At 34.7% G+C, this 12,929-nt stretch overlaps 1 protein-coding gene across 19 annotated transcripts in view; it reads left to right on the top strand.

Moving 5' to 3' along the window:
• Positions 1-10,951, top strand: part of LOC129421321 (nuclear factor 1 X-type) — a 196,177-nt gene extending 185,226 nt beyond the window's left edge. For all 19 annotated transcript variants that reach the window (XM_055176829.2, XM_055176823.2, XM_055176790.2 and 16 more), the window contains 2 exons: positions 1,333-1,424; positions 5,409-10,951. In XM_055176829.2, the coding sequence (XP_055032804.2) occupies positions 1,333-1,404 (72 nt within the window). In that variant the 3' untranslated portion in view covers positions 1,405-1,424; positions 5,409-10,951. The remainder of the gene's footprint in view (positions 1-1,332; positions 1,425-5,408) is intronic.
• The last annotated feature ends 1,978 nt before the right edge of the window (positions 10,952-12,929 follow it).

Raw genomic sequence — 12,929 nt, 5'->3', positions numbered from 1 at the left:
TTTATTCTCTTTTTATCACTTCTCAAATATGGGTATGTTTCTACAAAAATACAACATTTTGAGCAAAAAGCTAAAATAATAATAAAGTTTGTTTTAGATTCAGAATGATTATCAAAACATACCCAGAGTTTATACTGTTTTTGGATCAGTGGATGCTTCAGTGTTTTATAAGTTGGGTAAGAGAGACACCTAGTGGATAATAGCGGAAATATGGATTGAAGTTGCAAAGTAAAAAGTTGTCATTGGTAGGGAAGCATTTTTCTCTTAACTCTGACAAGAGTTATCGCGTTAATTAAGATAAAACATTTGCATAAAAACGTGTTCCTGATTAAGTTTTATGTTCATCAGTAATACCGCGATTTTCCACTAGATGGCCCAATTTATAAAAAAAAACTGAAGCAAACAATTATTTACTAATTTTAAACTCTCTGTATTTTTTGATAATCATTCTGAATCTGATCTCAAACAAAATTCCTTCACAAAAATGCAATTATTTCAGCTTTTTGCTAAAAATTGTATTTAAAAAAAACTATATTTAAGAGTTTATAAGCGGAGAAAAAATATATATTGTTTGTTTATTTGTTTGTTTGTTTGTTTGAAAGCAGAGGGTCTGCTCTTTCATTTGATATATTTGTATATATATTTATATATTCTTAGAAGAACATTTTCCTGGAAGGCATTTTGTAAAACTTTGTGAAAATCACAAAAAATGCTGGCGGGCAACTTTTCAAAGAATGGCTGGCAGGAAATTAGTTAATTGATGACATAACTCGTCAATGGCGGGGAAAGAGATAATAACAGAAATATATTAATCAAATATATTTACTTTTGTAGCATGCACAAATAACTTCGGCAATGAAAGCATACAAAGACTCATCTTTGGATTTATTTGTTTTCACACACTTACAGATTATGATTGATCTTCATTCTAGATGAACAGTTGCCTCATGGAGTCCATCAAAAATAAAATCTGAATTCTCAAACTGCCCTAAATTTGTGTAATGACGACCGAATCTTTACATCAAAAACACACATTTGCTTTATTCTCGCCAGTTGTGTAAACCAAGAACAGTCGAATATCTTTTTTGTATTTATTTTTGCTTGTAGCTTCAGTACAGAAAAGTTCTAGTTTTCACTTCGCAATTCAAACAACTCATACAAATGAATCTGGCTGGTTCATAAAAAGTGAATTTGTTGAATAAAATATAGTCAAGATTGGCTCTTTTTGCTTAAAAAAAATCTATTGATCCTTACAACAGCCCTATACAGTATGTGATTTCTCTCTCTCTCTCTCTCTCTCTCTCTCTCTCTCTCTCTCTCTCTCTCTCTCAGCATACTCCTCGTCAGGCTCCACAGCTCCCAACAGGTTTGTCAGCATCGGATCACGGGACAACAACTTTCTGAACATCCCCCAGCAGACGCAGGTAAACAAAAAAAATTTCCATTTCCCGTCTAAAATATTTAGACGGGAATGTGCCTGGATCGTTCTTTTACGAATGTAAAAGTCCCGGGCCTTCTCTTTCCCATAATGCTCTCGGTGCCTGTCCCATCTGGAGCAGGCCTGAGCTAACTCGAGCCGATCGGGGTGGTATTGTTGATTTGAGCGTTGCGAATGTGCAGCCACCACACTGTGCCTCCTTCATCACCCAGTACACTTTAGTCATTAATGTGTAAACCACACCCGCCTCAGGCCAGCTCCCTGCTCCTCAACACATGGTCACCATCTGAAGTTTCCTCTCTTGCGCTCACTTCACCCCTCTGCTGGTCGACCTCCATGTATTTCAAAATTTATAGCACCGTTTTATTTCACAGGATGTTTCTTGACTCGCTATCGCCCTCTGCTGGTCACTTCATGGTTGTATTTTCCCTCTTTCCAGTGGTGACTTGGCAACGATAAAGCTTTGTTTCATTTTTTTTTCACCAAATTTGAGAGGAGAGATTGAAGTAAACATCAAGTGTTTAAAAGTTTTGAAAGTTTTATTTAGTTCAGATTAGTTTAAAAAACTTTTTTATGTCCATACTGCCGAAATTGTTCCCTAAACACCAGAAGCGAGAAAGAAATATGAGACGGACAGAAGAGAGAAAGTTTACGCACGGCCCCTAAATCGAAAAGTCACGTCTCAACTGTCTGGTTGCCCACAGCAACGAGACATGATGTCACAGGCAGTTGAACTTGAACTTGAGAGGGGGATAGGGGTGGTCAGTGCCAAGGATTACAGAGGGATGATGGGATTGCTGGAGGGGGGAGTTTAGTTTGGAGGGGAAGAGTTTCTTGGCCCGAGCGGTTGTTGGGTTTCAGCCCGGGGCAAATAGAGGGGGGGAGGGATGAGATATGCTGGGGTATTTGCATGACCTGCAGGAACAAAAGTTATCTCACAAAAGGTTTCCAGGATTTGACTTCTAGTCACTTTTGTCAACCAATCAGGATTAAGAATCTCACTCTCATTTAAAGTCCCACTCTGGGGAAAATCAGGTGTTTATTGTTGCTTATATGTTTTAAGGCAAGCCATGGGCAAATTTATCATTCAACACCATTGAGTATTTTCTCCATAAAATTTAAATCTCATTTAATATCACACTGGTTTCCAACATTACAAACAACTTAGCAGTTATGTGTCTGAAACTGCCGAATGTAGCATCTATTTACATATACATCTGGTCCGTTGTGGTGCGAAAGAGTGGAGGCGGGGACAAATGTGCATATTCATAGGTCCTCGTATACTTAATGAGGCAAAGGAGTTACATTCATGCTGTTTTAAAGAAATATTGTGACAGGTAAAACTTTTATATATGCTAAAGAGTGGAGGCGGGGACTAATTTGCATATTCATAGGTCCTCGTATACTTAATGAGGCAAAGGAGTTACATTCATGCTGTTTTAAAGAAATATTGTGACAGGTAAAACTTTTATATATGCTAAAGAGTGGAGACGGGGACTAATTTGCATATTCATAGGTCCTCGTATACTTAATGAGGCAAAGGAGTTACATTCATGCTGTTTTAAAGAAATATTGTGACAGGTAAAACTTTTATATATGCTAAAGAGTGGAGACGGGGACTAATTTCCATATTCATAGGTCCTCGTATACTTAATGAGGCAAAGGAGTTACATTCATACTGTTTTAAAGAAATATTGTGACAGGTAAAACTTTTATATATGCTATTTATGATTAAATACTGACCTGATGACAGTTTCTCAGCTTTTCATAAAATTATTTAAGCACATTTTTACTAAACTATGGTATGCTATGTAGTTTTATTTTGTCTTGTATATTAATATACCTGTCTGAGGGTAGAAGTGCCACCTGTCGATGACAACAAAGTTTTAAGTGTGTTTACATTAACACGTATGGATCTGGTATTTATCCAAAGCTACTTTTAGGCCACATTTACATTGCATCAATTTTTTTCCTCATGTGGCACAGATTGGATATGACCCAAGTACGTGTAAGCAGGAAAAAAGCGCATAGATTCTGATATTCTCCGATCAGTTTCAGGTCTCATGTGGAAATAAATCTAATATGAATTGGATATGAATCGTATACATGCACTCGTGTCCGCGATGTAAGCAGACAGATCGGATATTTCTATGTCAAGACGTGTCATGCGTTGAAAATGCAACGCTGGCAAATGACGTAGACCACCCGCTATCACATGACTCTTTTTAGCAGCGCAATGGAGGATGACGGCCCCACTTAGTGAAGTAATTTTGAAGTTGTATGTCTTGTTACTAGGGCTGTCAATAGATTAATCGTGATTAATCGCATACAGAATAAAAGTGTATATATTTAGACTTCGATATATTTTATATTATAAATAATAAACATTATAAATATATATATTTTTTATTTAAAACATGTATGTGTGTATACATAATAATTACATACAATACACACACAAATATATTATGCAAACACAAACTTTTATTTTGTATGCGATTAATCGCGATTAATCTTTTGACAGTCCTACTTGTTACAATAATAAAGCTCTATAATCTTGTTTAATCATTTTGTCTGTGTCAATTGCATATCAAAGCATTTTACTTGGTTTAAGCTGTTCTGTGTCAATATGTCTACCTTGAATTGTTTTGCTAAGTGTTTAGCGTAAAGGCTAATATCGGATATGAGTCACTTTTAAAAGACGATGTAAGCGGGTCATAAAAAAATCGGATACAGGCAATAAATCAGAATTGGGAATCAAGATTTGCAGTGTAAATCCTGCCTTACAGTGCAATGGAAAAATTATTATGCAGCTTTCAGATGATGTATATAAAAAAATTATATTAAGGCTGTCATATATACAGACATACAGAATACAAGTTTGTTTTTTCATAATATATGTCTGTGCACTGTGTAATTATTTTGTATACACACACATCACATGCATGTATGTATTTAAGAAACATTAACATGTATATATTTAGATTTTGATATATTTTATATTATAAAAAAATAAAAAAATATTTGCATAAATAAATAAATACATTCTTAATTTAATACAGGTATGTGTGTATTTATATATACATAATAATTACATACAATACATTAACATACATTAACATACAATACACACACAAATATATTATGCAAACACAAAACTTTAATTTTGTATGCCCTACTTGTAAATCCTGCCTTACAGTGCAATGGAAACTTATTATGCAATAAAAATATATTTATATTAGAGCTGTCAAAAGATTAATCGCGATTAATCGCATACAAAATAAAAGCTTGTGTTTGCATAATGTATTTGTCTGTATATTGTATGTAATTATTATGTATATATATAAATACACACATACATGTATTAAATAAGAAAAAAATTATTTATGTTCATATTTTTTATTTATTTATAATATAAAATATATCAATCTAAATATATACATGTTAATGTTTCTTAAATACATACATGCATGTGTGTGTATTTATATATACAAAATAATATACATACATATATTATGCAAAAATAAACTCTTATTCTGTATGCGATTAATCATGATTAATGTCTTGTCAGCCCTGATTTATATAAATGTATCTTGTATAAATGTCTTTGTTTTGCTAATGGAAGAAAGAAATTTGTAATGAAGCAAGAAACTGAAGCACCGTTGACTTCCATAGTAGGAAAACATTCAATGGTTATCTTATCTAAAAACAAATATCTTCCTTTGTGTAAAGCAAAACAAAGAAATGTATACAGGTTTTAACAACATGGTGAGTAAATGATGACAGAGTTTATATTTTTGAGTGACCTGAAGTCAGTCAGGAATACCGCTTTGTTGGCCAAATCCATTAAGAGTCTAAAAAAGCAAACATGTCAGGCGCGCTTAGAAAGTTTTAAACTTGAGCTCTTCATATGTAATGAATCCTTAGTATACAGTATAAATAAAACGTTGTCTTTTCTCATTTTTTTCAGTCATGGTTCCTTTGACGAGACCTGCCTGCAACCTGTCGACACAATTCGGAAGTTTTATTTAAAAAATAAAGAAGACATCCTATTTGGAAATCCACAGCCTCGCCCTCTTCTGAACACACCCTAAGACACCTTATCAGAGTATTATTGGGAAACGTTCAAGCCTGTTTTTGCCAATCACCAGATGCCCTTTGACCCCCAAACCCCCTGAAGACTGTAGGATCATCACACGAGGTCAGGGACCGACACACGCACCTCACGCAACAACCAGTGGCAAAATAAGGAAGAACTCAATGAAGAGACATCATGTTACTAAGAGCAAGGATGTAGTGTACAGTGGCTGGGATTATATACAGTAACCGTTTCAGTGGTAAACATTCACAAACGACAAAAAAAAAAGAGTAAAAACATTGTTTTCAACGCACAGACGACACTGAAAGTGTTTAGAGCCCCAGACGTTTGGCGTTTTTAATCAGCATTCGGCGCTTTTATTTTATGTTTTGCTTTTGAATTTTAGTTTAAATACTAAAGTATTGCACTACAAAATGAGAAGAACACTAGTTTGATGTGCACTATCGAAACATGGGATACACGGCGAACATTATTTGCACATTTATTGCGCAGAAAAACGAAACTGACACAGCGCCCTTAAGCAACACCGAGGACACATCTCACATTTCAAGCCCCCGCCATCGTTCAAATAACGTTTCATTTAGACTTTGGGTACCGAAAGGTTTATTCAGTATATTAACCAGCAGGCTCACAACCATGTGTCCCATTTTGAAATGTTGAATTTGTAATCATTTTATTATTTGGTTTTATACGTTTTTTTTATGGAAGCTACGTTCGAAAAAATTTTGAGTTGTTTATACTCACGGTTGGGTCAAATATAGACAAACCCAATTGCTGGGTTATTAATAAACCTTTAAAAGACGTCTAGACAAGATCAAATTTGGGCTGTCAGGGAAAATGTAACAAACGATAGCCCAAAAATAAATAAATTAAACCAAACACCCTGTAATCACTGTTGACTTTATATCGAACATCTCACAAGTTATTTTGGCATATTTTGGTATTTTTTTATTCATAGCCGGACTATATCGAGTCTATATTATATGGTAAAATTATGGCTGTTGCTTGCTGGGCAATGCTGATTTGTTTCTACCACACCAAAGGTTTATTTATAACCCAAAGGTCATATTTTTTGCAATCATGAGATAAAACAACCCAAATTTTTTGAGTGTATTTAAAAAAAGTTTCTTATGATTGGCCTGTCTAAATCGTAGCAAAGCATCACGGTGAGCCCTACTAAAGACACGCCCACTTCTGATTTAGTTTACTTACAGTATTTGTTTACACTCCCAGAAGTCCGTGATCCAAGAACACGTGATGTCTCTGCGGAGGAAAAGATTGTGTGACATATCATATTTGTGCTTAAAGGGAAAGGGGGCCGGACATCGTTTTGTACCGTCAAATTCGGTAAGGTTTCGTCATAAACACATGCACGCGGATCCAAACGCGCCATCATCGCAGTTCGACTATAAAGGGAAGCCTTGATATTCTGGTGGACGACCACATCACTTTTATTTTGAACGAAAACCAGCGATCTCACAAAATAACTGGACTGCCTGACCATGTATCTCAGCGCAGGGAAGCACCGTTGCCGAAAGGCGGCCGTGTCATCGGTTCGGTAGAAAAAAAAACAACTTAACAGGACGGCAATGGTCTTTTCTTTTCTAATCAAAGGAAGTGCCTCTGTATTCCCATTATGCAATTTGTTAAACATGAATTCAGGTTATTTTCTTGCATATAAGCTATAGAGGAGCGTGAAATTTTTATGAGAATAAAAACAAGTGTCAGCTTAATAGTTACAAACATCTTTATATATACAGGATATATCCATATATATTTATATATACGTTTTCTTTTTTCCTTCTTTGCCTAATAAGCTCAGTGGCAGTCTAGTTATTTTTTGAAGTATGACATGATCATCAGTTCTCATAAACCAGTCCCGAAACCCCCTTCTGCACTTACAGTATAGCGTAGGCCTGAATAGCGTTCGGCAAAATCGGCAGAAATCGGATTTCTGCGGATAGCGTAGACGAGAGAGAAAAAATGCACGGCTTTTGATTTATTTCGTGTTTGGACGGGACGTGTTTGTTATTGCGAAATAAAGTGTGTTGAATGAGCCACGTGCAATGCCTTGAGTAGAAACTGTGTTTGTGAGTGTTACAGGAAAAACCTAGCGGTAAAAAACCTATTTTAGTAAAGTCCAAACTGCCCGGGACTCTAAATGAAAGGGTGGAGAGCGAACGAGAGAGAGAGAAAAAACGGTCTTTGTAAGTTTTGGGAATTTGTTTTGTAATCTTTCTTTTTCTGCTTTTTTAACGTTTACTTGTAATTTGATTTGTTCTCAAAACTTATGAGGGCTGATGAGGCAGAATATATCACTAAATAAAACAGGTGCTTTTTATGGATTAAAGTACATTCAATCTCTATTATACCTGTACGTAATAATACGACAAACGTAAGGAAAAATGTTCATTACTCTTTCTCTTTTCTATTTACTTATGGTGGGGGGGGTTCATTTCGCTCGTGGTTGTGACTAAAGACATTTTCCCTCCAAACTTAACGGATAAAATCCTTACAGATGAGCTGCTGAACTTTTATGACTAGCTAAAAATACATTTTTCCAGTATTTTTGACATACACTTTAAAAAATGTGCACTTACATTTTTGAGTATAATCAACTAATAATTACCGAGCCCCTAAGGTGACATCGGAGTAAAAAATATCTAAAGTTTAGTTTCATGTGCTCACGCGAAACCTTCACGTGCAGAATTTTTTAAAAAGTTTATTTTCGCGTGCGCACGTGAAACTATTGCATGCTCACGTGAAACTTTCCCGTATGCACATGAAACTTTCGCTTTCAGGTGCGCACAGGATAATTTCACGTGCGCGCGCGATAGTTTCAACGTGATAGTTTCATGTGCGCACGCTAAACTAAACGCGATAGTTTCACGTGCGCAACCGAAACTAAACTTTATTTAATTTTTTCTCTGTGTTCCCTTAGGGGCTCCGCAAATAATTAACAAATTTTGAGAAAAAAACTGAAATAATTGCATTTTTGTAAAAGACTTTTGTTAGCAATCATATAATAATGTCTAAAGTTTAGTTTCATGTGCTCACGCGAAACCTTCTTGTGCAGAATTTTTGTTTAAAGTTTAGTTTTGCGTGCGCACGTGAAACTATTGCGTGCGCACGTGAAACTTTCCTGTGCGCAAATGAAACTTTCGCTTTCAGGTGGCACAGGATAGTTTCACGTGCGCACGCGAAACAAAACTTTATTTATTTTTTTCTCCATGTTCCCTTAGGGGCTCCGCAAATAATTAACAAATTTTGAGAAAAAAACTGAAATAATTGTAGTTTTGTAAAAGACTTTTGTTAGCAATCATATTTGATCAAAACATACAGTTTTTACTGTTTTTGGATCAGTGGATGCTTCAGTATTTTATAAGTTGGGTAAGAGCGCCACCTAGTGGATAATAGCGGAAATATGAATTGCCGTAAAAACTCGTCATTGGCAGGGAAACGTTTTCTAGATAACATTTCTAGAAAGAGTAAATGAATAAAATTCAAATAACTTAAGCTAGTTCAACTTTATTTTATAAGTTAGAGCAACACATCACTATTAATAATAAAAAACAAATTGATTATACTTAAAAATGTAAATTCTTTTTTTTACAGTGTATGTCATCATATATCATACTATGCATTGCAGTTTCGTAGGACTTTAATGCTTTGGGTCGCCGAATTGAACCGTCGTGGTCCTTAACAAACTTGAACTTTGCTGGTATTTTGTGTGTGCGTGGAAAATGTCAAACTTTTTAGAAAATGTATGACAAGTTCTTCCCTGTTTTTGGGAGAGGCTTTAACACAGCACGAATAAACTACTTTGGCCCTCGTAAGCTAGAAACAATGTTTGAAGGTCGACGAGACAGGAGATGTAAATTGTTTTTTTTATTGGTAGCTATACTTTTGAATGTCATGAAAACAGGCCCAGGTTGTATTTTACCCAACGATCAGAAAATGTATATTCTCATTCTTCTTGTAAAATTAAGATTTCCTCGACATAAGCTAATGGAGCTTTAGCAGCCAATCAGAGCGAGAATTGCTGAATATGTAATGAATTGAACCCTCCCACCATTGAAACCCACAGCAGCTCTGCTTGACCCGTGTAAATGACTCTTAAATATTTGTTTTGTGATTTAGTGTTAGACTCAGACCATCATAAAGGTTGTCCCTATAAAGTGCCTTTTGTTCACAGACTCCATCTTGTAATCCTGAGTGCCCATCTTAAAAAAGTAAAAAGTCCCTCCTGTATCTTCTTCCGCAAGTTCTTCAAAGCAGTATATATAGTACTAAAGCAAATCGGTGTGACTTAGTTCCTCTTTTTATTGTTGAATAATTAAGAAAACTGTAAAAAGACAAAAAAAAAACACAATCTTTCTGTCTTGCTTTTCTTCCTCTGTAATCTTGTCTTTTGCTTCCTTTGGACACTGGAGTAGTCTATAGTTGCATAGCCATTTCCCTTCCCCTGCGGCCCTTCTCTCTTTAAAATAATAAAAGAGTAATAAAAAAAGCAAAAAAAAATAAATAAATAAATGATGAAATGTTGTCTGAGCAGAATGCAGTTAGCTCACATGTTATTCCTGTCTGTATGCTTCACCTTGTATTCATACCGATCTTCCGCTTGTCCATTGAACAGTTAATGTACGTGAACAATTTACGCCGGCGGGCTGTGGTGGGACGTCCCACGAAAGGATGTTTGCTGGAGAAACGAGTCTGGATGACCGCGGAGGTGGAGTATAGGCGAATTTGCAATCCGTTCTATTTATTTCTTTCGTTTTGTTACAAAATTGAATTTGATCGTTGTATTGCTATTGCATTGCGAATCTGTACCGATGACGCACCTTTCTAATGGTTGTATGAGACCAGATATATTTAAACTGTTGTTAAAAAGTTCCTGTTAAAACAAAGCACCTTATCACGGAATGGTTAAAGCCCAGGGAAACAAACAGACAGTTTACGATACAAACGATTCAAAAGCCCAAAGAGACCAAAGTGATGCATGCCACAAAACCTGAATTCAACTAAAATCATCACCAGCACGGGCTCAACGACAGACAAAAAGTATGCAGTTTCACTTTTATAAATCTATGAAGCTCGCGTACGCATGCATATGAAAGCCATAGGCGCAGTCAGAAGAACATTGTCCCTCCCTGGTACTGACCGTCCTTTTTTTATTTTCTATTTTTTCGTTATATTTTGTACTCTTTTGGATGTGTTTAGATTAGCGTGAAGCCTCAGCAGCGTCGCTCGAGCTCGATCCTCCGTAAGCAGCATCTCTCTCGGCGGACAGACCCATCACAGCCCGCGGTGAAATGCATGTGTTGATTACGATTTCTTTTCCATAATAAGAAAAACAGTTTTGAAAAGAACGATGCCTTTAACTGTTTGAATAAAAGGATGTTCTTGACTGTAAATATGGCTCTGTGTCTTTATTGTGATGTTGGAGCGACATACAGGATGGTTTAATGATTTTACCACACGTCTTAGGTCTTGTTTCACCCATAATGTTGACACTTATTAGTACGCTTGTGATTTTTGCATTGTTACATTTTCATTTTACCCCTCAGTTCTTTTGGCAATAAAAAATCATATAAAATAATGCACACCCACGATGGTTGTGCAGCACAAGTTATTTTCAAATAATTCAAAGGACCAGCGTCAATTATTCTGCTTATACCACAGACAATGCTTTGTTTGCATTCATTGGCTGTGTTCAGAATAGAATACTAGATAAGTGCACACTACATACTGTTCAGTATGCACTGAATAACATCTAATACTCTAATACTATTTATTTAAGAGTATGCAGGGGCAACCAGGTAGTCCATGCATATAGAAACTTTCGCTTATACGTTGTATATTTGCTTTGTTTGAATTAATTGGCTGTGTTCAGAATATAATACTAGATTAGTGCACACTACATACTGTGCAGTATACACTAAATAACACCTAGTACTCTAATACAATTTTTTTTAAGTGTACACAAGGTCATCTAGGTAAATTAGCATACTAAAACGTCCAGAATGAAATATTAGATTACTTCATACTGCATAATGTGAAGCATACATCAAATGAACATTTCTCAACCAATCAGAATAAAGTTTGCATCCCTGTGGAATAAGTTAACATTAATGCATCATCGAACATGAACTAACAGAGAAATATCGCTACAGAATTTATTATTTATTTTACCCAAGTGAAAAAGTAGTAGACTTCCATAGTGTACTTAAAGTTCTTTATTTTCACACACTAATTTTGTACTTAAGAAGTACTAAAGATGAATTTTTAGTATATTTAGATGTTCTTAAGATTATCTAAGTGTACTTATTTGTGCTATTTTGAGACACCATAAATATGAATTAAAATGCAATTTTAACATACTATCTCTGTACTAAAAATGTATTTAGTTAACGCTTGTATTAAACTTGTTCTCAACTTTAATACAAAAAGATGGGTTCAAGTTTACTACAAGTGGTACCTAAATACATTTTTTAAATACAGTTTTAGCACAATTTACTTCATATTTATGGTGTCTCAAAATAGCACTGTGTAGTACACTTAGATAATCTTAAGATTAACTCAAGGAATACTAAAGAAGAATTTTTAGTATATTAAGTACAAAATTAGTGTGCAAAAATAGCACTTTAAGTACACTATAGAAGTGTACTTCTTTTACACCTGGGTTCTTGTTTATTTTAGCATTTACTAATACATTTGTTTAATGCACAATGAACTAACTTAAACTATTTGTATTGGCATTAACTAAGATGCATAAATGCTGAAAACTACATTGCGCATTGTTAGTTCATGTTAGCTAATGCATTTACTAATGTTAACAAATACAACCTTATTGTAAAGTGTTTCACATTACAGTAATAGTTTTCTTTTCTGTACTACAGTTTAAAAACGATCATTTCTATGTGACCCTGAACCACAAAACCAATCATAAGTAACACAGGTATATTTCTATAGTCAACAATACATTGTATGGGTCAAAATTATACATTTTTATGCCAAAAATCATATAGGATATTAAGTGTAGATCATGTTCCAAGGAGATATTTACCGTAAATATATCAAAGATGTATTTCTCATTAGTAATATGTGTTGCTATGGACTTCATTTGGACAACTTTTAAAAAAATTTTTTAATCAATATTTTGATTTTTTTTTTTTGCACCCTCAGATTTCAGATATTTTTAAATATTTGCATCTTGGCCAAATATTGTCCAATCGTAACAAGCCATACATCAATAAAAAGCTTATTTATTCAGATTTTAGATGTATACATTTAAAAAGGGAGACCCTTAGTTTACTTCAATATTTTTCATGTAAATGTTAATCTATCACGACAAATTATATATTGTTTGAAAGGTAGTTTTCATATTCATAC

Source organism: Misgurnus anguillicaudatus, unplaced genomic scaffold (genome assembly GCF_027580225.2).
Source record: "Misgurnus anguillicaudatus unplaced genomic scaffold, ASM2758022v2 HiC_scaffold_29, whole genome shotgun sequence".
NCBI lineage: Eukaryota > Metazoa > Chordata > Actinopteri > Cypriniformes > Cobitidae > Misgurnus > Misgurnus anguillicaudatus.
This window is presented reverse-complemented; position numbering and strand designations above follow the sequence as displayed.